The sequence below is a fragment of the Mastigoproctus giganteus genome, chromosome 6, assembly GCF_048544385.1.
Source record: "Mastigoproctus giganteus isolate SK-2022 chromosome 6, ASM4854438v1, whole genome shotgun sequence".
Taxonomy (NCBI): domain Eukaryota; kingdom Metazoa; phylum Arthropoda; class Arachnida; order Uropygi; family Thelyphonidae; genus Mastigoproctus; species Mastigoproctus giganteus.
Window position 1 is genome coordinate 54,581,100 of NC_143580.1, and position 25,830 is coordinate 54,606,929.

General features: G+C 38.4%; 1 protein-coding gene across 1 annotated transcript; it reads left to right on the forward strand.

Moving 5' to 3' along the window:
• Nucleotides 1-3,876: 3,876 nt before the first annotated feature.
• Nucleotides 3,877-4,860, forward strand: LOC150084283 (cytochrome b-c1 complex subunit 6, mitochondrial-like). The gene has a single exon (XM_090375146.1). It carries the CDS (start codon nt 3,933-3,935, stop codon nt 4,188-4,190), a length of 258 nt encoding a protein of 85 aa, XP_090231272.1. The 5' UTR covers nt 3,877-3,932; the 3' UTR covers nt 4,191-4,860.
• Nucleotides 4,861-25,830: the final 20,970 nt, after the last annotated feature.

The window sequence follows — 25,830 nt, forward strand, 5'->3', positions numbered from 1 at the left end:
ATTGGAAGGTAGGTAGAGCTAAGCTTTGCATGGGTAGAGCTAAGCATACTATGATTGCAGAATAGCATTATGCGCATTAGCGAATTCTATAATCCGAATAATGGCGAAAAATGCTGTCCCCTCCTCTGCGAGATTCACAAACGGTCCCTAGTGTTCTTTAACAACTATGCTAAATCACTCTTCTGCTTCTACCCCACCCTTCATGCTCCCTATGGATGGTGGATGTAGCGAAACTATAAATTCTGGAACCGCCGCGAGATTTGCCAACGTCCTCCCCCCCCCCCATGCGCTCGTGGAAACTACGATAAAAGTTATCAGGCTTCCTTGACTCCTGCGCAGTAGCGAACTTGGAGATAGGGTATGACAGTTTGATATGGTGGTGAAATGGGGCAACCCAAATGAACGATAGTCAATAGGCTGCTGTTTTGCGTGGCACTTTCCAAAAAGGAAACCTCTCTCACATAAATCATAATACAAATATAAACAAGCCGCATTTCATTAATTACTGCAAGGTACTTAAAACTTTTTCTCTTAAAAAAATTGGGTAACTGCTAAAATTCGAATTCGCTAAGCCTAGATAAGCTTACTGTATTTTCGCCATAACAATTACCTGCAATTATTTCGGCATAAATCTTATATACATTGAGACAAATATTCAAATCAAATTTAATGGAAAATATTTAAATTTTATAATCAGAATTTGAAGCTATGATTTTATCGTAAAAACTGCGAACTGCAATACTTTCATCAAAATGGTATTATTCGTTGGTTAAACAAATATTACCAGCGCCTGCAAAGAAAAAATATAAAATAAAGAACCGTGATAAAGTCTAAATAATTTACCTCATGCTAATAATTTCTTTCACAAATACTCCATAGTGTTCATTCCCACAGACTTTGTTTTAAAACATTCATTAACTCACAGCTGAAGTTCATTCACGCAGCCATCACGATAGTTGTCAACATCACAATGGCCCCCTAACCAAATTACCTGAATAAATAAAAATAAATAAATAATGTTTGCTGTGATACACGTAAGAGTATAGACAACGTTAAAAACAGTAAGAATTTTTATAAGAAAAGCCAAATATCTTTACTAACTTACCTCTATAAGTATATTGGGACTTCTACATTCAAGGCCTTTCAAGTTTTCACAGGTAAGTAAATATTACCGCTAGATGTTAGTAATTTCTCTTACACTGAGAAAAATGTCTTCATATACAGGGAGATTCAGGAGGAACAGTAAATATTTTGGGAGGTTATGGTATCGATTATTCTGAGTAAAAAAGTTCATATAAACATGTGTCCAATTCTCAATGGATAGGGAGATACAGCTGTTTGAACTTGGCGTGCACAAGTCCCTGAATCAGATGTGACCAAGAAGCAGTTATAACCTGACGCTGTTTGGTGTCAGAAGTTTTGTTAAGAATGCCGCACATCTTCACACATGCTGAATATGCCAATATGGTGTTTGCCTACGGTTTTTGTGGTGGAAGTGGTACTGCTGCTTGTAGAGAATACCGTCGACGGTTTCCTAACCGCAGAATTTCGGATACAAGGGCATTCACTAGTGTTTACATCAAACTGGTACAGTTCCCAGTACTCATATTTCTTCTGAACGTGCAAATGAACAAAAGATGGATGAAATAGAACACATTCTTCAGTCGGTAGAACGTAGCCATACTATTAACACACGAAGAATTTCCTCATGAAGGAACGCCAAGACGGCGTTCCTTTATGAGGTCTGGACACATATTTATATGAACTTTTTTACTCAGAATAATCAAGACTATAACTTTCCAAAATATTTATTACTCCTGAATCACTCTGTATGTTATTATTACTTATTACATGTAATAGTATCACTATATGAAAACAGAACAAGATAGATAGGAAAACAGGTACGCCAAATGCAAACTGGATTTCGATTATATATATTAAGTGCAGTTATGGTGTTTGATAGTAATTGGAGTACTTTTATGGATTAGTAGAAATGGTTCTACTAAACAGTACAATATGTTACCTGTCCGGTATGTGCAGGGAGTAAAGGACAGGAGCAGAAGCAATATGGTATTCAAAGTGTGGGAAATCATTAGTATGAAGAAAACTCCGAAGGATGGTCCTGGTCCAGAACAATCCCAGTCAGGAGTGTTAAGAGCTGTTGTAATTGTTGTTGTAATAGGATTTTAGGAGCATCTGCGATTGAGGCCATATTGTTCCGTGTATATTGTCTGTAAATTGCGTGTTTTATGAAGTCGACTTTCCGTTTTCTGGATGAAAAACCCGAATTTTAGGGAGAAAAAACCATGTTACCCTCGCCTGAGACCGACTAACTCAACCACGTTGTGAACAGGGCTCATAAAAATTCCTCCCGTCATCGACGGGACTCGAACTCAGGTCTTTTCCATCCGGTGTAGGGAGCACGGCGATTCTAACAACTGTGCTACCCACGAGGGCTTGTTAAGAGCTATCACAGGAGTATGTACAAAGGCGAGTCAAAATAAGTAACGCACTATAAGCTGTAACGTGCAGAAATGGAGGAAACCTCTGATGCTGCTAGACACGAATAAGCTGTAACGTGTCTGCGCCGGTAGCACAGTGGTATCGTCATCGTTCTCCCCATACCAGGTGGAAACTGCCCGCGTTCGAATCCCGTCGATGACGCAAACAACTTTAATGGGCTTTTTTCACTCCATGGCTGAGTTAGTCAGTCTCAGGCGTAGGTAGCAAGGTTTTTACCCCAGAAACTGGGATTTTTCGTCCAGCAAAACAGACAAATCGGCCGTAGAACACACGCAATGAACAGACATAAGACATACAGCACGGAATATGAATTTAAAATATTCGGGTGACCTAATATAATAGTTTTTTTATAATCTGTAACATCTTTATTATCTGAGATATCGTAACTATACTTCACATAAATAAAATACAATCTTTCAGCTTTGTGAAAATATCATTCAATGCAAGAACCACAACCACACCACACTCTGTATATTCTCCAGGTTCTTTCCCAGGCAATGAACGCATTTTGGTAAAAACCAGGAGGCTGACGTTTATACCATTCTTTAATGTCAGAAATGAGTTTCATATCACTCTCAAACACCTTACTATGCAGGTATGCCTTCAGTCTACCAAAAAAAAAAAAAAAAAAAATATATATATATATATATATATATATATATATATACATCAGATGGAGCGAGGCTATAATGTGGGTGAGGCATTATGTTCCACCCCATCTAGACGATCTTTCACAATATCATTTGTGCTGTGTGCGGCCTTGCGTTATTATTATTAGCTATACGGTGCAAGGAAGACTGAGGCTTATGCTGCACCAGCCAAAAAAATTCCCGAGTTACCAAGAGAGAGAGAGAGAGAGAGAGAGAGTCAAAAGTAGAAGGGAATCACCAAGAAAGAGAAGAATGATGATATCGAGCTCAGAACCCTGGGTGTGCCAAGCCCATACATTTAGGTCTTTTGGCTTTCAGAGCTTGGTTAAGCTTTTCCAGGAACAAGTAGTATCTTTCTTTGCTGATGGTTGTTCCACTTTCGAAGAAATCAAAAATTATGCCATTTTGATCCCAGAATAAGGTAGCCATAGGTTTTGTTGATGATTTGAGGAGCTTTGATTTTTACCTTTATTGAAAATACTGATTCGTTTATATAGGAGCGAATTGATACTATATTTTTATTGTTAATGATTTAATGTTATTTGATATATTTATGGTTTAATAAAATTGTTGGTAACTGATAAAGTTGATTGTACAGTATTATTTATTTTATTATTATACAGTTCAGTTTCTAAATCGCTCTTACTCTCTAATCTCTCTACTCTCGATTCCGATTATTTAAGCGCTCAGATCGCCATCTATAAATTAACCTTGTAGAGGTGGAAGTAGGCTTGCTGGTTACGGAATTCCTTGAGCTTGATGGATAAATTAAAGGTTCGTGCTGCTGAGGATGAAGAAGAAGAAGAGGAGGAAGAATTAGTAGATCCTCAAGATACTGTGAGGAATGAGTGTAAACAAACCAAGAAATGCTCTCCCCTGGAGGAAAGATTTCAAGAATGTACGGAACGAGTAACTAGTAGAAAGAACACGGAAGAAAATTGTGGCGAAGAATTAATGGACCTTATGCATTGTGTCGATCATTGTTCAACTAAAACCTTGTTCAAACATTTAAAATAGAAAAATAGTTATTTACGACCTGCTGAGAGTAGCTGACGGGTTTTTAGAAAGGATGTAGTGAATGTGTATTCTAAAGTTAAAAAGGTAGAAGTAAAAGTAAATTTGATGTAGCTAAATTTTGAAACTGGTGGTTAAAGTAGAAAGGAAACTGATAATAATTTTTTCCCCCTCTTTCTCTCCACAGGAATGGCGAATTTATAGTAAAGTTTGATTCTGAAATGATGTCCAGATTTAATTCGAAAAAATTTAAACCCAGAAAGATACTGATAACCTGCAATTATGCTTGCTTTTTTGTTAACATATAAAGCTGTCACATACACAGATATGCATAATTTGAAAGTATTCAGTCCTGTTAATTAACTAATTTGTTGGTTAAATATAAGAGCAGAAAATGTAATTTGGTAGTACATTATTTAAAATTTTCATTCTTGACATGTTTATGACAATCATTTAACTTTAAAAAGATTTGTGCAGAATTGAGCAACAGCTGTTTTTATTGTTTAGTCCCAAGCAAAACTTCAGTGATGTTATTCTAAAAAACAAATCCCTGTATTAATTTTTTATAAAATATGTTAATGTTTGCAAAGAATTAATTTTTCACAACAATTGTATCCACACCAGTTCCTTCATGTGGAATAAGTTGATTTAATAAATTGATTACTTTTGGGTTTTTGAATGTGTTCCAATTATTTTGTAGTGAGTTCCATCATTTATTGGTATCCTTTTAAGGATTTAGAAAGGCATTTTAATTACCTTTAAATATTTAGGGTACTTATAGATGATAATATGCTAGTGTAATAGTGAACTGGTGCAAAGCACTTGGGATTCTGGCCTAAGGGACATTTTTCTGACATTTTTATAACAAGCCAATGAAAGAGAGTAGACAACAGTCTTCTGCACTCTTTCAGAGGCTCTTGTCCCATTTAAACCTTAAATAAGATTTGGCAGATTGTTACAAAAAGGTTTTACTGACATTACATTGCTGTTCGGGTTCCCCACAATCATATTCTTTGAAATTTACTGCAATTTTTTGGACTACAAAGTTGAAAAGATGCCTTTCATCAAGACAACTAAGAGTGATCATTCATGAAATTTTGTTGCAATGAAAGGATCATAGATCTAGAGCCCACAAGAGTTTGCCATGCAAAATTTTCAGCAATTTTATCATATAAGAAAAATGTTAAGTTCTAATTATACTGAAATTTTAATCTAGACAGTAATTCTCAATAAATATAAAGAAACATTGAGACACTTTCAATGTTTATTGTAATTTCTAATATCTTGAAAATCAATGAATGCTTTTGCTCTGATGGTCCACAAGATTGCTAAATACAGTGACATTCTTGTATTTCCTATCTTGTGAACTCTAACCCTAAGTGGTTGCCCTAGAGTATAAAAAGAAACTTTAATATATATTTTTTTTACTGAAGGCTTCTTTTAACTCTTCAGTGGTCATTATGATTTCATACCACATCAGTAATGTGGAAAACTGTTTTCCTCCAGTTTAAAAATTCATTTTTGCACCTGCAGATTATTGTTTTATTTGTAATCTCATAATAGATGTTCTTAGTAATTTATTCAGAAACATGATATACAGCTTTTAAGTTTCTGGTGGGAAAAATGTCAATAATTGAGTCATCTGGTGTTTAACACTGATACAAAATGTGTTTGTATTTTACATTGAAGAAATAAGGATTTTTGTTTCCAACATCTTTATTTTAAAATAATAATGACTACATTTCAAAGAAATGTTTCTCTTTAAAAATAAAGTGGTGTGCAGATAAGTCAAAGTGGAAAATAATGAAAATCTAAAAACTTTATCCTGAGGTGAGGTGGGAGAACCTGTCTTTAATTTCTTGAAATTATACAAATAACTTTTCAGTTGTTTTGTGGTATTTCTTGTACCACTCACTCAATGAATGAACTGCTGTTCTTACTACACTTCAATTTCACACAATGTAATGAGGAGGACAGCAGTTCAGTCACCAAAGAAGTATTCATACAAGAAATTGTACCATGAATTGACTGAGAATTATCTGTATTTATTCTAGAAATTACAAGCGGATTTCACTCTAAATGGGTTGAAGAGCTCAGATTTTACTGTTCTTCATAATAATAAAAGCATTGCATTTTACTACAGTAAAAATGCAGAATCGGTATTTGTAAGTCAAACAGAAAAATTGAGAAGACTAATTTTTGTTCAATTGCTACATTATGAAATAATTATTACAATGTTCAGGAGAGTAAAGATTTACAAAATATGTAACCACTGAACAATACAGGCTCTTTTGAATAAATTTTCAAACGATTTACGTACATATCCATAGCATTATTGTAAAAAATTCACTAAATGTTTTCCAGTATTATCTAGTTGTAACAGAATCTTTTTATTCTTTTGGAAAGCTTTTGATACTGTTGCACATGGAAGACTGCTGTACAAACTGGAGTGGTATGGCCTTAAGCGTAATTTGCTACAATGGATCAAGGAATGGTTGAGTGGGAGACGACAGAGTGGTAATCAATGGACACTGCTCTTCGTGGACTAAAGTTTGTGTAGTTTCCCAGGGTTTGGTGCTCGGCCCATTGTTGTTTTGTGTATTTATCAATGATATTGATGAAGGTACATCAGGCTTAATATCCGAGTTTGCAGATGATACAAAGGTTGGCTGGGTTGCTAACGACAGTATGCTACTGCAACAAGATCTAGATAGGTTGGGCAAGTGGGCTGAGAAGTGGAAACTGAAGTTTTAACATTCACAAATGCAAAGTACTGCATAAGAGGTGAGTATGGGCTTGGCACACCCAGGGTTCTGAGCTGGATATCGTCTTTCTTGGTGATTCCCCTTCTACTTTTCACTCTCTTTCAGGGTAACTCAGAAATTTTTTTTGGCTGGTGCAGCATAAGCCTCAGACTTCCTTGCACCATATGGCTAATAATAATAGTAATATTAATATAAGTAGCAGTAACCCAAGAGAAATGTACCAACTGTGTGGTACTACACTCAGGGAAGTGGAGAATGAAAAAGACCTGGGGGTAATTGTGCAGTCAGATATTAAGTTTGCTGAGCAGTGCAGAAGGGCTGCCAGAGCAGGTCACAAAGAGTTGTCAATGATATATAGAAATTTTACTAACAGGGATAAGGAGATAATTATCCCATTGTACAAGGCAATGGTCAGACCACACCTTGAGTACTGTGTACAGGTCTGGAGGCCTCATTAGCATAGGCACATAATGCAAGAAAGAACAGCTTATATAGCATCAGCCAAAAAAAAAAAAACCTCATTTCACCCATCCACTCGCTCCAAATGTTTGTCTAGTTCTGCTTGAATCTATTTATGCTATCAACTTCTATGACAGATGGAGGTTTGTTCCAGCAATCAACCACCCGTTGGCTAAAGGCAAACTTCTGCACATCTAACCTACAACCGTCTTTCCTCAATTTGAATTTATGCCCTCTCAGGCGATTATTCTGAGCAAGAGGAATAATCCCATTAGCATTGAGCATGCTTAAACCTTTCAAGGCTTTACACCTCAATCAGATCACCTTCCAGGTGCCTAATCTCCAGACATTGCAATTTGCAAAGCCTAAGCCTTTCTTTGTAAGAGTAACCCTTTGTTCCATTCACTAATCTTGTTGCCCTTCTCTGTATTCGTTCCAGCAGCTTTACATCCCTTGTAAAATGATACCTCTGGATCTGTATATAGTAATCAAGGTGTGGCCTGACCATTGCTTTATAAAAGGGAATAATCACCTTATTCCTGCTAGAAGAATTCCTGTATATCATTGACAAGACACCATGAGTTACTCTTGCAGACCGTCTGCACTGCTCAGAAAACTTCATATCTGCCTGCACAATCACCACCAGGTCCTTTTCATTCTCTGCCGCTGTCAGTGTAGTATCACAAACTAACCATAAACATGCCACAAACTAACATCCATGGGAATCATTTACAATCCTACTGTGCAAGTGGTGAAATAGAAGACTGGAACCATGTAGTATATACCTGTCAACGCTATGAGGACCTCTGCAGCATCATGTTTACTAGTATACAAGATAACCCTCAAGGAAATGAACACTTATTCATCACAGAAGAAACTACTACTATGAGTTTACCAAGTTTGCACAAGCCCTCTTCACAAGATGGAGCACGCTATTGCCAATGCAAAATTGGAACACCCCAAACATCTGATCCTTACCTAACTGGCCAATCAATATTAACTTGGATAGGACCAACTGGCCTATGGGCCATCTGATTCATCAGTGGCAACTTACACACAGCTCTCTTGCTGTGTCTTATTTATCCTCCTCCCCGGGTTCCCCTTTCCCTGATGGTGCTTATTGCTCCATTAATAACCTGGAGGATGCCTTCACCTACATCCTCTATATTTCTAGCTGGACCCTCCTTTCTTGCGTACACTCTGTACTTCCCCGACTCAAAGCTTTTTTTTTTTTTTTTTTTGTCTCCATCCAGGAAGCCCTGGCGTAGACAAGCCAGAGAATAATGGGCAGCCTGGCTACCTCCTAGTGGTGTGTGTGTGCAGGCAATGTGGAGTCCCACCAGGGGCCCTGCGGCCAAATGCCTGGACACAACAACCTAACGCAATATGTCATATACAACATAACACTTTTCTGGCATTTACAGTAGTAATATTTCTTCACAGCAAACATATGGTGCAGATGTGGGAAACCACAGGTGGTGCCTGACCCTAATACTATGCACACAATGTCAGTGTAGTACCATACAGTTGATATGTTACTCTGGGGTTACTGCTTTCCATATGCAGTACTATACATGTGTCAATGTTAAACTTCAGTTCCCACCTCTCAGCCCATCCGCTCAACTTTTCTAGATCGTGTTGCAACAGCGTAATGTCATTAACAACCCTGCCGACCTTTGTATCATCTGAAAACTTGGACATAAAGCCTGATATACCATCATCAATAAATACAGAAAACAACAATGGACCCAACACTGAACCCTGGGGTACTCCACTAATAACATTAGTCCATGAAGAGCAGTGTCCATTGAATATCACTCTATCTTCTCCCACTCAAACATCCCTTTATCCATAGCAAAAATTTGCCTCCAATGCCACACTGCTCCAATTTGTGCAGCAGTCTTCCATGTGCAACAGTATCAAAAGCCTTTCTAAGATCCAAATATATGATATCAAAATTATTCTTTGCATCCAGTTCCTTTGCTACCACATCATAGTATCCAATCAAATTGGTCAGTCAAGACCTCCCCTTAACAAACCCACACTGTGTTGGAGCTATAACTGAAGTCTTGTCTAGATGATCCTGCAGTGCTTCTTTAACCAGTGCCTCCATTAATTTCCATGGAACAGAAGTTAAACTAACAAGTCTGTAATTACTTGTGTCGCCCTTTGATCCTCCTTTGTGAATTGGGGTCAAATTTACACATCTCCAGTCCATGGGTACCTCTCCTGAGTCCAAGGAAGCTCTAATAATTATGGCTAAGGATTTGCTTACTTCCTTTGCTGCCTCCTTTAATATAATTGGATAGATCCCATCCACCCCAGGTGCCTTTCTTATGTTTATCTTCAACAATTTCTCCACTTTGCTCTCAGTTATTACAACATCGTCTAGCTCACTACCAGAGTTTAATTCACCACTGGCATTCCACTCCGTGAATAACTCCTCGTGTGTGAATGTAGATGCAAAATACACATTTAGTTTCCTAGCTACCTCAGCAGGAACATCAACAGTTGAACCATCAAAATCAAGTGGACCAATCTGATTCATCCCCTTCTAGAGTTTACATAAGTAAAGAACTCTTTGCTGTTTTTCTTTGCATCCTTTTCCAAAGATTTCTCGTAATCTGCCTTTGCTTGCCTAACCTCCTTTGTCACTTGGTTACAGACCAGCTTATATCTATCATAGGCTTCTGTGTCGCCTGTTAATTTATATGTATCGCATGCATTTTTCTTCTCTGCCACATGTCTCATTAGTTCATCTGACATCCATTTAGGCCTAAACCTTGAACAATATTTCTTAGTTGGTATGAAAAGCCTAGTAGCTTCTAAGATTAATTCTTTGAACACTTCCCATTTTGAATTTGCGGTTGGTAACATCATCAGTTGGTCCCATAATATAGAATTTAAATATTGTCTCAGACCACCATAGTCACTTTTACAAAAGCAAAAACCCTTCCTTTTACCCCTGATAGTAGTTACCTCTGAGTAAATTCCACTTCAGCACACTGTAATCACTGCCACTTTGTGGTTCCTTTATCTGCAGATTCTTAATGCATGAAGAATCACTACTGATAATCAAATCAAGAATATTACTCCCTCTTGATGCCTTTGATCGTGCTGCTGTAGAAAACAATCATCCAATATATAGACAAAAGCCTTGCTAGTGTGTGAGTGACCAATCCACAAATTCCAGTCAATATCTGGGAAATTAAAATCCCCTGTTATAAGACACTGATTTACTGGCCCACTCTATTTCTCTGTACAGTTGTTTATTATACTCATCAGAGTCATTAGGCCTATAATGCACTCCTCTGAATTTTTCTTTCCCAGTGATTATGTCACAACAAACTGACTCAACACTGCACTCTCCAGCCATGTCGACTGGCTGTACTATCTTGGATTTTATGTGTTTCTTAACTAATATAGCATAACCCCTTCTCCCTTCCTATACACATTGTACTTCCCAAATTCCAGTTCTGCATTCCTTATATCTGTGAGACACCACATCTCTGATATCCCAACAATATCTGCCTTTGATGTTTTTACCAACACCTCAAATTCATCAAATTTATTTACCAAACTCCTAGAATTAGTGCACATGCAAGTATACATGCACTGTTCCTATTCTTAGCTACCCTAATACAGCCCATGTATTTACTTGTTCTGTAATGACTCCCAGCGGTCTCTGGAATCCCCCTGCACCTTGTTTTCCAGGCTGCTGTTCATTCCAATAAAAGCAGTGCAAAAATCACTTTCACCTCTGCCAGCCACTACTGTTAATCTATTAATCCGTGTATCCCCCCCCCCCAAGCTAGCAGTTTTCCAACACACCTAACACTGCCTCGATAGCATCAGCAAATATTCTTGCATCCTTTCTATTTAAGTGTATCCCATCCCTGTAGAAGCAGTCTCTCCTGTTAACAAGCACAGACAAGGCTGAGAAAAATTCTACCCCTTGTGCCTTGCACAATCTCTCCAGGGGCAAATTGATTGACAAGGCTCTCATCATATACTCCCTCCTATTGTGTCTGGGCAGAATTGCAGACACTTTCAAATTCAACCCTAACTCATGGCTTTTTTTCAACATTGACCTGTACTTGTTAAGTAATTCTGCCGGTTTCCTACTCTTAAGAAGGATGGAGAGGTGCTAGAACGAGTACTAAGAAGGGGAACAAAGGGGTGCTCTTACTAAGATAGGCTTAAGTTCTGCAAACTGCAGTGACTGGAGACTAGGCACCTGCGAGGTGACCTGATTGAGGTGTATAAGGCCTTGAATGGATTGAGCAAGCTCAATGCTGATGGGATTATTCCTCTTGCTCAGATTACGAAGCTGAGGGGGCATAGATTAAAATTAAGAAAAGACGGTTGTAGAAATCCCCCAGGGGCTCACATCTGGTGAGTATGGGTTTGGCAAACCCAGGATCCTGAGCTGGATATCATTATTCTTCTCTTTCTTGGTGATTCCTTTCTACTTCTCTCTCTCAGAAATTTTTTTTTTCTTTTTTTCTTTGGCTGGTGCAGCATAAGCCTCAGGCTTCCTTGTACCATATGGCTAATACTACTACTTCTAATAGATGTGCAAAAATTTGCCTTTAGCCAGCAAATAGTTGATTACTGAAACAGACTTCCATCTTTTGTGGAAGTTGATAGCTTAAATAAATTTAAGGCTGAACTAAACAAACATTTGGAGTAACTGGATGGGTGAAATGGGAAGGGGTTTTTTTTTTGGCTGATGCTGCATAAGCTTGCTTTCTTGCATAATATGTCTCAACTAATGCTAATGACGTTCACTTTGTCCAGTACTATCAGCTTCTACATCACTGTCTCCATCTCAAATTATTTAGTTCCTGGGGTATTGAAAGCCAGTGTTGTTTTTCTCCTCCAATTCCTTTTTTCTGTAATTCATGGCAGTAGGCACTCCCCACCCCCACCTCCTCAGTGCCACTATTTAGTTTATAATTTATAATTCAGTAATAAACTAACAGTTATTTTGTTATCAGCACCAAAATTATGCAGTGAACAGGAATGCTAGATCTTGAATTGAAACAGATACAAAAATAATGATGAGATTAGCATAAATTAACTGCATGATGATGATTTGGTGGACAAGAATATCACTCTACTTTGAAATCGAAATGAGAGTGGTCATGTGGACTGTGACTCTTCAGATCAATTTGGGCCCAAATTACTTAGACTAAATATGAATTTTGGTATAAATTACTACTTTCCTAACTGGAAAGTAGCGAGAGTTCCAGTCCTGGCAGGTTTGAGTACCAATCATGGACAACAATTTTAAAAGAACTGGAGGACTTCTGTCCTCCATATAATGAATCAAGGGTTAATGTAAATATGAGCAATTTCTGAAATCTTCCAGAATTAAAATTTGACTACTAGAATCTCTTGTATCAAAGATTGATGTCTGGGGAATTTGGAGGCCAAGGCAATACCTGGAAGTCTTCATGTTTTGCGAACCAGTCTCGAACAATCTGGGCAGTGTGGCATGGCACATTATCCTGCTGAATGACCGTTGCCATGAAAGGGTGTACCTGGTTAGCAATGATGTTTAGGTAGGTGGTATACATCAGAGTGCCCGGCACATGGATGACTGGACCCAGGGTATCACAGCAGAACATCGCCCAAAGCATGACACCACCGACACCGGCTTGTTTCCATCCCATGGTGCATCCAGGCACCATCACTTCCCCAGATAAATGATGCATATTACCTGGCCGTCCACATGGTGCAACAGGAAACATGATTCATCAGTTCCTTCTTCCAATCACTCAAGGTCCAGTTTTGATGCTCGCGTGCCCATTGTAGGCACTGTCGGCAATGGGCATGTCGTGGTTAGCATGGGCACTCTGAGCAGCCTGCGGATACGCAGCCCCATTTTCAGTAGGGTTCGATGTACTGTGTGTTGTGACACATTACTCCCGTCACCAGCATTCCAATTACCGGCTAGTTGTGCCACAGTCACCCTTCTGTTGCCACGTACCATCCAGGAAAGCCTTCGCTCACCTTGAACATCGATGAGCCGTGGCCATCCAACACCTCACTGGCAATTCGTGGGTTCCCCCCTCCTCGGACCACTTTCGGTAGGTACTAACCATGGCTGACTGTGAGCATCCCACCAGCCATGCCGTTTCAGATATGCTCTGACCCAGTCATCCAGCCATTACAATTTGGCCTTTGTCAAACTCGCTTAAGTCCACTGCCTTCCCATCTGAAGAACAAGTGTAACACTGATTAATAGAACTCAGTATCAGGTGTTTTTTATACTGTGTCCCGACTTGCTCACACGCCATATTTCACCTACAGTTGCTTCGATTTGCATAAGGACTCACTGGTCATAATGTTTTGGTTCATTGGTGTACATGGTCTGATTGCTATAGTAACAAATGAATACAAGTCAAGCTCACAGGACTATAATTATGTACTTTGCCCTCTAGTCCTCTCTGTGAATAGGAAAGACATTTGCATATCTCCCATTGGTAGCAATCTCCCCTGAACCTAAGACCACTCTCATAATGATTGATAAAGGTTTGCTCACCTCTTTTGCTACTGTTTTGCTAGTGTGATACCACCTAATGCTATTAGGTGGTATCACACTCAAGGTGGTGGATTATGAAAAAGGCCTAGGGATAACTGCATGGTCCGACATGAAGTTCTCTGAGCAGTACAGATAGTCTGCTAGAGCAAGCTTATCGGGTTCTGTGAATGATATACATGAACTTTGCCAGCATGGACAAGGAGGTGATTATCCCAATGTATAAGGCAAAGATTAGGACACATCTTGAGTGCTGCATGCAGGTCTGGAAGCCTCATTCTAAGAAAGATGTGGATCTCTTGGAACATTGAAGAGAAGAGCAACAAGATTAGTAAGGGAAACAAAAGGGTACCAAGGCTTCAGATCTGCAAATTGTAGCATCTGGAGGAACCTGTGAGGAGATCTGATTGAAATGTTTAAGGCTATGAATGTACTGAGTACGCTCAATGCCAATAGCATCCTCAGCAATCTCCTACACAGACTGCACATCAGGGGGCATATATTCAAGTTGAATGGTTGTAGGACAGAAGTGCAAAAATTTGCCTCTGGCCAGTTTATTGCAGAAACAAATTTTCATCTGGTATTATGCAATTGGGTAATTTGCATAAATTCAAGAAAGAAACACAAATTATTAGACGGAATGGACAGGTAATATGGGAAGTGTTGTTGTTGTTTTGGGTTTTTTTTCCGACGATAAGCTTGCTTTTTTGCATAATTGACATTACTAATACCTTCCCATTCTGAATTTGCAGTTGTTAACATCATAATTCAGTCACACTGAAAAGAATTAAAAATCTAATACTATTCCAATCACTTTTCTTCATGGAAGCAAAATCCTTCCCTTTACTTTGACAGTAGTTACCATATTTCCCCATGTATAAGACGCACCTTAATTTTGGGGCCCGAAATTTGAAAAAAAAATGTATTACATAAAAGTTATTGAACTCAAGTTTTATTCATCATAAAATTCATACAACTCCTCATTACTGTCAAAACTCCCATCCATTAGCATGTCCTCATCTGTGTCTGATGACAAATCACTGTCATCATATATTGCCTCGTCCTCAGTTCCATCTATGGCATTTGAAATGGCACACTTCTTAAATGACTTGACAACGATCTCAATCTTGATATTATCCCAGGATCTTTTCACCCAGGTACAAACTTCTCCTATAGTTGGTTTCTTCACTCTTCCTGCTGGTGTCAAATTGTCCCCAGAAGACTTCATCCACTAGTTCCATTCGTCTCTCATGGCAGCTTTGAAGGGTTTGTTAATGCTGACATCAAGTGGTGGGAGCTGGGATGTCAAGCCTCCACGTATGACAGCAAGTTTTGTTTTTTGCTCTGCAGCAATCTTCTTTGTGTTTTTTGTTATGTGTGCCTTGAACTGATCAAGCACCAATAGGGCAGGTTTTTTAGCATTAGTAGAGGCATTTGATGCAAGAAAGTAAGCTTATGCAGCATCAGCCAAAAAAAAAAAAAAAAACCCACTTCCACTTCACCCCTCTGTTCGTTCAAAATACCTGTCCAGCTGAGCCTTAAACTTATTTAGGCTATCAACCTCCACCACAAGGGATGGAAGTCTGTTCCACCAACCAGCCACCCGCTGGCTAAAGGCAAATTTCCGCACGTCTATCCTACATCTGTCTTTCCTCAATTTGAATTTATGCCCTCTCAGGTGATTTTTCTGAGCTAGAGGAAGAATCCCATCAGCATTGAGCATGCTTAAACCATTCAAGGCTTTATACACCTCTATCAGATCACCTCGCTGGTGCCTAGTCTCCAGACACTGTAATTTGCAAAACTTAAGCCTTTCTTCGTAAGAGCACCCCTTTGTTCCATTCACTAATCTTGTTGCCCTTCTCTGTACTCGTTCCAGCAGCTCTACATCCTTCTTGAAATGAGGCCTCCAGACCTGTATACAGTACTCTAGGTGTGGCCTGACCATTGCCTTATACAAGGGAATAATCACCTCCTTATCCCTGCTGGAAAAATTCCTGTATATCATTGACAATACTCCATGAGCTACACTTGCAGCCCGTCTGCACTGCTCAGAGAACTTCATATCTGCCTGCACAACCACCCCCAAGTCCCTTTCATTCTCTACCACTGTCAGTGTAGTACCACAGAGTTGATACGTTGCTCTGGGGTTGCTGTTTCCCATGTGTAGTACTTTACATTTGTCAATGTTAAACTTCATTTGCCACCTCTCAGCCCATCTGCTCAACCTTTCCAGATCCTGTTGCAGCAGCATAGTGTCAGTAGTGTCCTTGACAACTCTGCCAACCTTTGTATCGTCTGCAAACTTGGACATTAAGCCCGATATACCATCATCAATATCATTTATAAATACAGAAAACAATAATGGACCCAACACTGAGCCCTGAGGGACTCCACTAATAACATCAGTCCACAATGAACAGTGTCCATTTATTACCACTCTCTGTCTTCTCCTCCTCAACCATCTCTTTATATATAGCAGCAATTTGCCTCCAGTGCCACACTGCTCCAATTTGTGTAGCAGTCTTCCATGTGCAACAGTATCAAAAGCCTTTCTAAGATCCAAGTATATAATATCAAAGTTATTCCCTGCATCCAGTTCTTTTGTGACTGCATCATAGTATCCAATCAAGTTGGTCAGGCAAGACTTCCCCTTAACAAAACCATGCTGTGTCTGAGCTATAACTGAAGTCTTGTCTAAATGATCCTGCAGTGCTTCTTTAACCAGTGCCTCCATTAATTTTCCTGGAACAGAAGTTAAGCTCACAGGTCTATAATTACTTGTGTCAGCCTTTGATCCTCCTTTGTGAATTGGGGTCACATTTGCACATTTCCAGTCTATGGGTACCTCCCCTGAGTCCAAGGAAGCTCTCATAATTATGGCTAAGGGTTTGCTTACTTCCTTTGCTGCCTCCTTTAATATAACTGGATAGATCCCATCCACCCCGGGTGCCTTTCTTGTGTTTATCTTCAACAGTTTCTCCTCCACTTTACTCCCAGTTATTTCAAGATTCTGTAGCTTACTGCTAGAGTTGAATACACCTCTGGCATTCCCCTCGCTGAATAACTCCTCATGTCTGAATGTCGATGCAAAATATTCATTTAGTTTGTTAGCTACCTGAGCAGGATCATCAACAGTTGACCCATCAATATCAAGTGGATCAATCTGATTCATCCCCTTCCTTCTACAGTTTACATAGCATTAGCATTAGCATTAGTAGAGGCATTTGATGCAAGAAAGCAAGCTTATGCAGCATCAGCCAAAAAAAAAAAAAAAAAAAAGTAACATAAATAAATAAAAATAACCACTTCCACTTCACCCCTCTGTTCGTTCGAAATACCTGTCCAGCTGAGCCTTAAACTTATTTAGGCTATCAACTTCCACGACAAGGGATGGAAGTCTGTTCCACCCACCAACCACCCGCTGGCTAAAGGCAAATTTCCGCACATCTATCCTACATCTGTCTTTCCTCAATTTGAATTTATGCCCTCTCAGGTGATTTTTCTGAGCTAGAGGAAGAATCCCATCAGCATTGAGCATGCTCAAACCATTCAAGGCTTTGTACACCTCTATCAGATCACCCCGCTGGTGCCTAGTTTCCAGACACTGTAATTTGCAAAACTTAAGCCTTTCTTCGTAAGAGAACCCCTTCGTCCCATTCACCAATCTAGTTGCCCTTCTCTGTACTTGTTCCAGCAGCTCTACATCCTTCCTGAAATGAGGCCTCCAGGCCTGTATACAGTACTCTAGGTGTGGCCTGACCATTGCCTTATACAAGGGAATAATCACCTCCTTATCCCTGCTAGAAAAATTCCTATATATCATTGACAATACACCATGAGCTACTCTTGCAGCTCGTCTGCACTGCTCAGAGAACTTCATATCTGCCTGCACCACCACCCCCAGGTCCCTTTCATTCTCTACCACTGTCAGTGTAGTACCACAGAGTTGATACGTTGCTCTGGGGTTGCTGTTTCCCATATGTAGTACTTTACATTTGTCAATGTTAAACTTCATTTGCCACCTCGAAGCCCATCGGCTCAACCTTTCCAAATCCTGTTGCAGCAGCATAGTGTCAGTAGTGTCCTTGACAACCCTGCCAACCTTCGTATCGTCTGCAAACTTGGACATTAAGCCTGATATACCATCATCAATATCATTTATAAATACAGAAAACAATAAAGGCCCCAATACTGAACCCTGAGGGACTCCACTAATAACATTAGTCCACGATGAGCAGTGTCCATTGATTACCACTCTCTGTCTTCTCCCCCTCAACCACCCCTTTATCCATAGCAGCAACTTGCCTCCAATGCCACACTGCTCCAATTTGTGCAGCAGTCTTCCATGTGCAACAGTATCAAAAGCCTTTCTAAGATCCAAGTATATAATATCAAAGTTATTCCCTGCATCCAGTTCTTTTGTGACTGCATCATAGTATCCAATCAAATTGGTCAGGCAAGACTTCCCCTTAACAAAACCATGCTGTGTCCTAGCTATAACTGAAGTCTTGTCTAGATGATCCTGCAGTGCTTCTTTCACCAGTGCCTCCATTAATTTTCCGGGAACAGAAGTTAAACTCACAGGTCTATAATTACTTGTGTCAGCCTTTGATCCCCCTTTGTGAATTGGGGTCACATTTGCACATCTCCAGTCAATGGGTACCTCCCCTGAGTCCAAGGAAGCTCTCATAATTATGGCTAAGGGTTTGCTTACCTCCTTTGCTGCCTCCTTTAATATAACTGGATAGATCCCATCCACCCCAGGTGCCTTTCTTGTGTTTATCTTCAACAATTTCTCCTCCACTTTGCTCTCAGTTATTACAAGATTCTCTAGCTTACTGCTAGAGTTGAATACACCTCTGGCATTCCCCTCGCTGAATAACTCCTCATGTGTGAATGTCGATGCAAAATATTCATTTAGTTTGTTAGCTACCCGAGCAGGGTCATCAACAGTTGACCCATCGATCTCAAGTGGACCAATCTGATTCATCCCCTTCCTTCTAGAGTTTACATAAGTAAAGAACTCTTTGCTGTTTTTCTTCGCATCCCTTGCCAAGGATCTCTCGTAATGTGCCTTCGCCTGCCTAACCTCCTTTGTAACTTGGTTACAGATCAACTTGTATCTATCATAGGCGTCCGTGTCACGTGTTAATTTGTATGTATCCCATGCATTTTTCTTCTCTGCCATATGCCTCATTAGTTCATCTGACAACCATTTAGGCCTAAACCTTGAACAATATTTCTTAGTTGGTATGTAAAACCTAGTAGCTTCCACGATAAGAACTCTTTGCTGTTTTTCTTTGCATCCCTTGCCAAGGATTTCTCGTAATCTGCCTCGTAATCTTGGTTAAGAAATGCAGTTTCTTAACCAAGAGCATAACACCTCCCCTTCTCCTCTCCTTTCTATACCCATCACATTTAAATTCCACATCTCTGATTTCTGAGCACTATATTTCCAATACCCCTGTGTCTGCATTTGATGCCTTAATACTTCAAATTTGTCATATTTGTTTACTATAGTCCTAGCATTAGTGTACAAGCAAGTATACATGTGCCTGTTTTCGCTCCTAGGAAAACAAACAGCCCATGTATATTTGCTTGTCCCGGACACACAGCATGTCTTGTAATCCCCAACACCTTGTTTTCCAGGCTGCTGCATGTGCTGATAGAAGCAGTGAAGAATCAATTTAATCTGTGATTTCCACCCCACAAACTAGCAGCTTTGTGACCTACCAAATACTGCCTCAATAACATCAAATATTCTATTTAAATGTATCCCATTCCTGTAAAAACAGTCTCTCCTGTTAATAAATACATATCATGCTACAAGCCTTACATAATCTCTCCAAGACCAAATTAACTGATAAAGCTCTCATCATGTATACTCTCCATTCAAATTTAATTCTAACTTACTGCTTTTTTTCAGCTTTTTCCTATATCTATAAAGTAAATTCTCAGATCTCCTACCTATTTTTAAGATCATTAGTTTCACCATGTATAACTGGTGCCCTAAAACTTAACTGTTATACAATTTTATTAAGACATGCAATGGAGAGGAGTGGAATTGGACACAAACATACCCTGGTTTATGTTACCTATCCTTTTTTTCCCCAAATAAATTTCCTATTTCCCTGAAAGTAGAGTCGCTAACAATAGTTGTGGATTCAGTACGTTCTACCATTGGGGATTCCACTATTGTGACATGCCCAAGACTTCAGCATAAGTTCTAGCACTGAGTTGGGCAGCTGAATGCTTGATGGGTCTCTCATTTTGATTCTTTCGAGGACATCAGATCTATTCTGCAAGTTTGTATATTCACTTATCAGAATGTTGGGTTTGTTCTTAATCTCCTCACACTCTATGTTGAAGCAAACAAAGGCATCCCCTTTGGCTGTATCATGTCCTGCTAGAAATAATCTGCAAACATACAGTAAGTAGCACACACATTGTAAAGCCCTAATTCATAAGAGAACTTTCCTCGGTTATTCCCCCCCCCCCAAAGCATTCCTACTACTTTGAGCTTTTTGCTTTGCTGCTCTAGTCTGAGGCATGATCTTAACTTTAATTAAAAATACTGCAGTAAACTAATGTACATAGTACAGTATAATGCTATACTAATCCCAGATTATGCAACAGTAATACATAGGAGAATGGACCCTGGCAGTTCTTCCCCAAGCCAAAGAATTTCCATTTTTTGTGCTCTTTGCTTCTCTAGTCTGAGGTATAATTTTAGCTTAAAAAAAAAAAAAAAAAAACAACCTGCACTAAAGTTAAACTAAGAGATACATTTGAGGTGCAAGCCAAAATTTCCAGACTGGGGCAATAAAATTAATTTACATTTATGTCAGTTATATATTGGCATTGTCCCCTTCAAAATAGTCCTGTACAGAGTGATGTATTCACTCTCAGCACTTCTCCCACTGAATCATCTCATGAACTTCTGTTTTGTGATGCTGTCCAACACTTTCTGAAATTCAGCTTGAATCTTTAAGATACCTTCAAACCTTCATCCTTTTTTTAATTGGGTTTTAATTTTGGGGAACAGGAAGAAGTCACACAGGGATAGGTTGGCATGGCACCATTGCCATTTTGTTCTTGGCTAAAAACTGTTGAACTGACAGAGCCATGTGGACTGGTGCATTACTGCGATGCTCAAATCAATCCTGAATGCACCATTTGTTCTGGGTGTTTTCTCCTAACATCCTCCCTCAAATGCTTTAGAACTCCAATGTAGAACTGGTGATTTGCAGTTTGGCTTGGCAGAAGGAATTCCCGATGATCAATTTCCTCATTGTCAAAGAAAACAATCAGCATGCTCTTGATGTTTCATTTGACCTGCTTTGCCTTTTTTGGATGTGAAGTTTAATTTTTTCACTGGGAGGAGACTGCTGCTTCATTTCTGGGTCATAACCATAAACCCAGCTTTCATCCCATTAGGACCTTGGAAAGGAAGTTTTTCTTCTTTCCAGCCTGTGCTTGCAGGTCCCTGCACACAAAAAGCCAGTTTTGTTTCTGTTCATCACTCAGCAAACAGGGCACAAATTTTGCAGCAATCCACTTTATGTTATGTTTAAATTCTCAGTTAAAACACACCAGCACGCACCATACAATAGGCCTAAAATGTCACAATTAGTGTTAATTGTATGTCATCTGTCCTCAGATTACTTTTTCAACATTTTCATCAGTGAAACTTGACAATCAACAACCTGAGTACTCAAATGCTTCAAATCAAAGTTTGGCTACCTTGGAAACATGAATACCATTGAAAAATTTGTGTTCTAACCATAGCATCATCACCAAATGCTTGTTCAAAAATGAAAAGCAATTTATTTAAACTTAAAATTTATGGTCATTGGTCACTAAAAAGCATATTTCATTTCAATAACACAAGTTAAATTTTAATTTTTTTTGTTTCTTCTTTTAATTTTTAAATTTTTTTTGTTAAAAAAAAAGCTACTTTCAACTAAACTGCTAAATTGATTATACAAATGACACGCAAAAAGTAGTTAGCTTTATGTGAGACATGTGGGCAATTCAAATAACATTATTATAAATGCTAGAGACTTCTTTATAAAGATAACCCACTTCTCTAGATTTACTGATTATCCTTCTATAGGGAAGAGTAGGGTAGGAAAACTAAATGTACAGGAAATCACTAAGAAATAGCCTCTCTGAAGGGCACTTCAGTAGAGTGTAGTAATTGTAATACTGACATTACTGGTCATAATGTAACCAGAACTGAAGATTTTAAGAAAGAACATAATGGTAAAAAGAGTACCAGTCTTTTTGGATTTTTTGTTAAATAATACATGGAGAAGCATGAAAGGCAGGGATTTATATATCTGGGGTAGTCACATGCTGTGGAGAGCATGTATAGAATTAGTTGTTTGTGAATTTATTATCCAGGCACCAGACATTGGAAAAGCCAAAAGAGGTCTAGCATTAAGTGTGTTTGCATGTTTCAATTGTCTGATTTGTATATAACTATGGCTATTGCTTCCTTGGTATGTAGTTTATAATCACTGTTCAATTTGACTAAAATTGGGCATAGTCTCTCTATAGCATGTGCGCTACAATAATTCCATTAATTTAGTCCTTCTATGAATACCATAATCATGGACATATGTGTGTGCATGTTTCAGATGCTATGGCATGTTGATAAGCTATATCTATACTAAATTATATAAGTCACAAATGTGGGAATTATGAAACATGAAACTGATAGTAGAATAAGAAGAAAAAGACTGTCTGTGTGTGCAAAATGTTTCTAATCCTGCAGGACAGTGAGCTATGGCATGGAAAGGATGTTATTTTGTTGGAATTCTCAAAGGAACTATGAGACGGAGTCAGAAGATTTGAAACACTTGCAACAACTACCCTTAGTAGAGGATCAGGGGTAGCCTCTGGTATGGAATGATAAACATAAATATTGAACCTCTTGTTCCAAGTCAGCTTCCAAATTCACATTTAAGACACTGGTGTACAGGGCTGATTGTTTTATGTGTGCAGTGGGTGAAGTGCAGGAATTGGCTGGAATGCAGACTTTCTATATAATGGATATATGTCGTGCCATTTTTTAATGGTTAAATTTAGGAAGTTATATTTGTTATCGGTCTCAAGTTCAAGGAGAACAGTTAATCTGAGACTTAAAATAAGGGGTTAACATGCTGTTTTCAATGATGGTCAAACATATGTCTGAGATTGGGGCATAACATACCCAATCCCACTGGGAGCCCAAAAACATTAAAAGCTTTATAAATAGAGTTACCTATAAGAAAGACAGATATGTTTTCTCACCTGATGTGCGTTAAGCACCAAACAAAAAATTAATTTCTCATAATTCATATTATATCAAAATGAAAACATAAAATACAGGGAATACTGGTGGGAAAAATAGGATTGCTATGGGGAGTAATACTGAAGAAGAAATAAATACAGACAGATTTTAAGTGCATTACTGTGTTAAGCTTGATCTTATGTCCAATTAGAGACAAAAACCATCATCTACAGTTCAGCCTAAGTTTCTAATTCCATTTTAAATCACATAGCATTACCCAATAGGTGAATCCACTATGCATTTAAAAATCTGAGATACCACCAGAACAGCTGTTTCAAAGTTTACTGGCTTCTCATCAACCAGTTGGTGGCCTCTATTAGCAAACTTATGCTGAACAAGTAAACAACCAAACAGTATGGAAGAAAAACTTCCATTTAAACACATAACTGTTATGTGTGAATTTTCCCAACAAATGGGTTCCACTAACCCTATGCAATATTATTATATAGTAATACGGAAGAAGTATTGCAGGTGATATTAAAGCAAAAATATATACAGGAAAATTTTAAGTGCCCTACTGCATTACGCTGATCACAGGGAATGTTCTTTTCTCTCCACTGATTGGTTAACTTTGGCCTTATGTCAGATTAGCAGCAGAAGGTTAATAAAACATCATATTCCTTACATTATGTTGAAGTGCTAAAAAATGCAAAAATTCAATAAAATCTTTTTTTTTTTTTTTCTTTATGGGTGGTTTTAACCCTAAAACACTACCGATAAATAAACAGGAGTTAATACTGCTGCTCATAAAATTTACTGTCTAAAAAAAAATATTTGGGGGAATAAATAATTTTATTCACAAAGAATATTAAAGATGGCAAATGTGTATGCATCTAAAGCTACTTTACATTGTATCACTCTGAAAGGCAACACTTTGCTTATCTGCCCACATATTAGCTCTTCTTGCAATATTCATAGTAAGTGGTGGTACTACCATCGCATGTGAGACAATGAAATATGCAAGCTCAGTTTTATAGTTTTATGTATCTCAATATGTTTAAATTGATGGAGACCATTGCTGCAAGGCATAAATTTTACAAGACATAGTATTCTAGGGTTAAACAACTTCTCTATCAAAAACCATTAATAGTCATCTATAATGGCTAGATTTACATTCCTTGACAGCATTGTTCTATTCTCATGGTACCTTATGGTACACATATTCTGATGGAACCTTTTCTGTTGTTCATGTTAGAAGTGTATTTTAAGAGACAGCCAGCAACCAATATTTTTACATTTATGCAAGGGCTTTTCTGCCAGTTGTTTAGTTTACTTTTTGATTACCTAAAACTCCATGAACCAATAAATTAAAAGGCCATCATACAACAAATTGAATGGGTTTAACTTTTTTGCTTAAAACTGTGTTAAAATTTGAAAAGCGTGGCTATAAAAAAAAATCTCTGGTTGCTAGTGTATGTAACCCATGTTTTCAATTAGCCATTATTGGCAGTTGCAACTTCATGAACCTTTCCTTTTAATATTTACAGGTAGCCTTCGGTTTACGACAGGGTTCCGTTCCTGAAGGAACTGTCACACAAAAAAAAAAAAAAAAAAAAAAAAAAATCAGTGTAAAATGGACCTAATTATATAATGTAAGTCAATGAGTTACATTCCAGGCCTCTCTCAAAAACTGTCATAAGTAATATAATATTATTATATTTAAAGCTCTGAAATCAATGCTATGAATGTAAAAACAGCATTTTTATAAATATAAATCAATTAAATGTAATACAGTATAAAATAACCCAACTAAATTTAATTAAATAAAATTTTGTACATTTACTTTGATATGTTCGAAGTCTATACCGAAAGTTTTTGTAAGTGCCATTGTAAGTATTCTGCATTGATCCTTTTTTGACAGTGGCGTAATGCAGAGATTTTACTTCTCTGATGAAGTCCCTGATTGAGGATCTTTCCCTTTTTTGAAGAAAGCATGCAGTGTTGACTGTTGAGATTTCCTCTTTCTTTCCTTCCTTCTTTGAGAATCTCAAAATAAGGGCCAATGGAAACAATTACACTCCTTTTCACTTTCTCACGGAGCTCGTCAGTAGAGATCTCCATGGCTGAAAGGATGCGCTGTAGATCACTTGTATTCATAGATTTTAGATCTCATCTCATCTTTCTCTTCCTCCTTCTGTTTCCTTAGTTCTTTATACAATTCTTCCAAGTCTTCATTACAAAGTTGCTGTCCATGACTATCCAACAGCTCTGATACATTTTCAGCTGTAACTTCGTCCAATCCCGCTTCTTGCACCAGCCTGCTAATGTCTTCATTAATGTTCTCCACTGGCCCCAATCCTGTGAAGCTGTGCATAAACTGTGGGAGAAGTTTGCACCACACTCCATTCAAAAAGTTCACTGACACTTTCTCCCAAGCTGCGCTGATGTTATTAATGACCTTTAAAATGTCAAATGAGCACCAATAATCCTTGACAGTTTTGTCTGACCTGTCCAAACTCTCACAATTTCCCCTGAAGGTTTGGCAGAGGTAATGGGCTTTAAAGATTGCTGTTACCCCCTGGTCAATTGGTT

Bases quoted from the DNA above. Each gene is read 5' to 3' on its own strand.
- LOC150084283 (XM_090375146.1), top strand. From the start codon at position 3,933: ATGGATAAATTAAAGGTTCGTGCTGCTGAGGATGAAGAAGAAGAAGAG.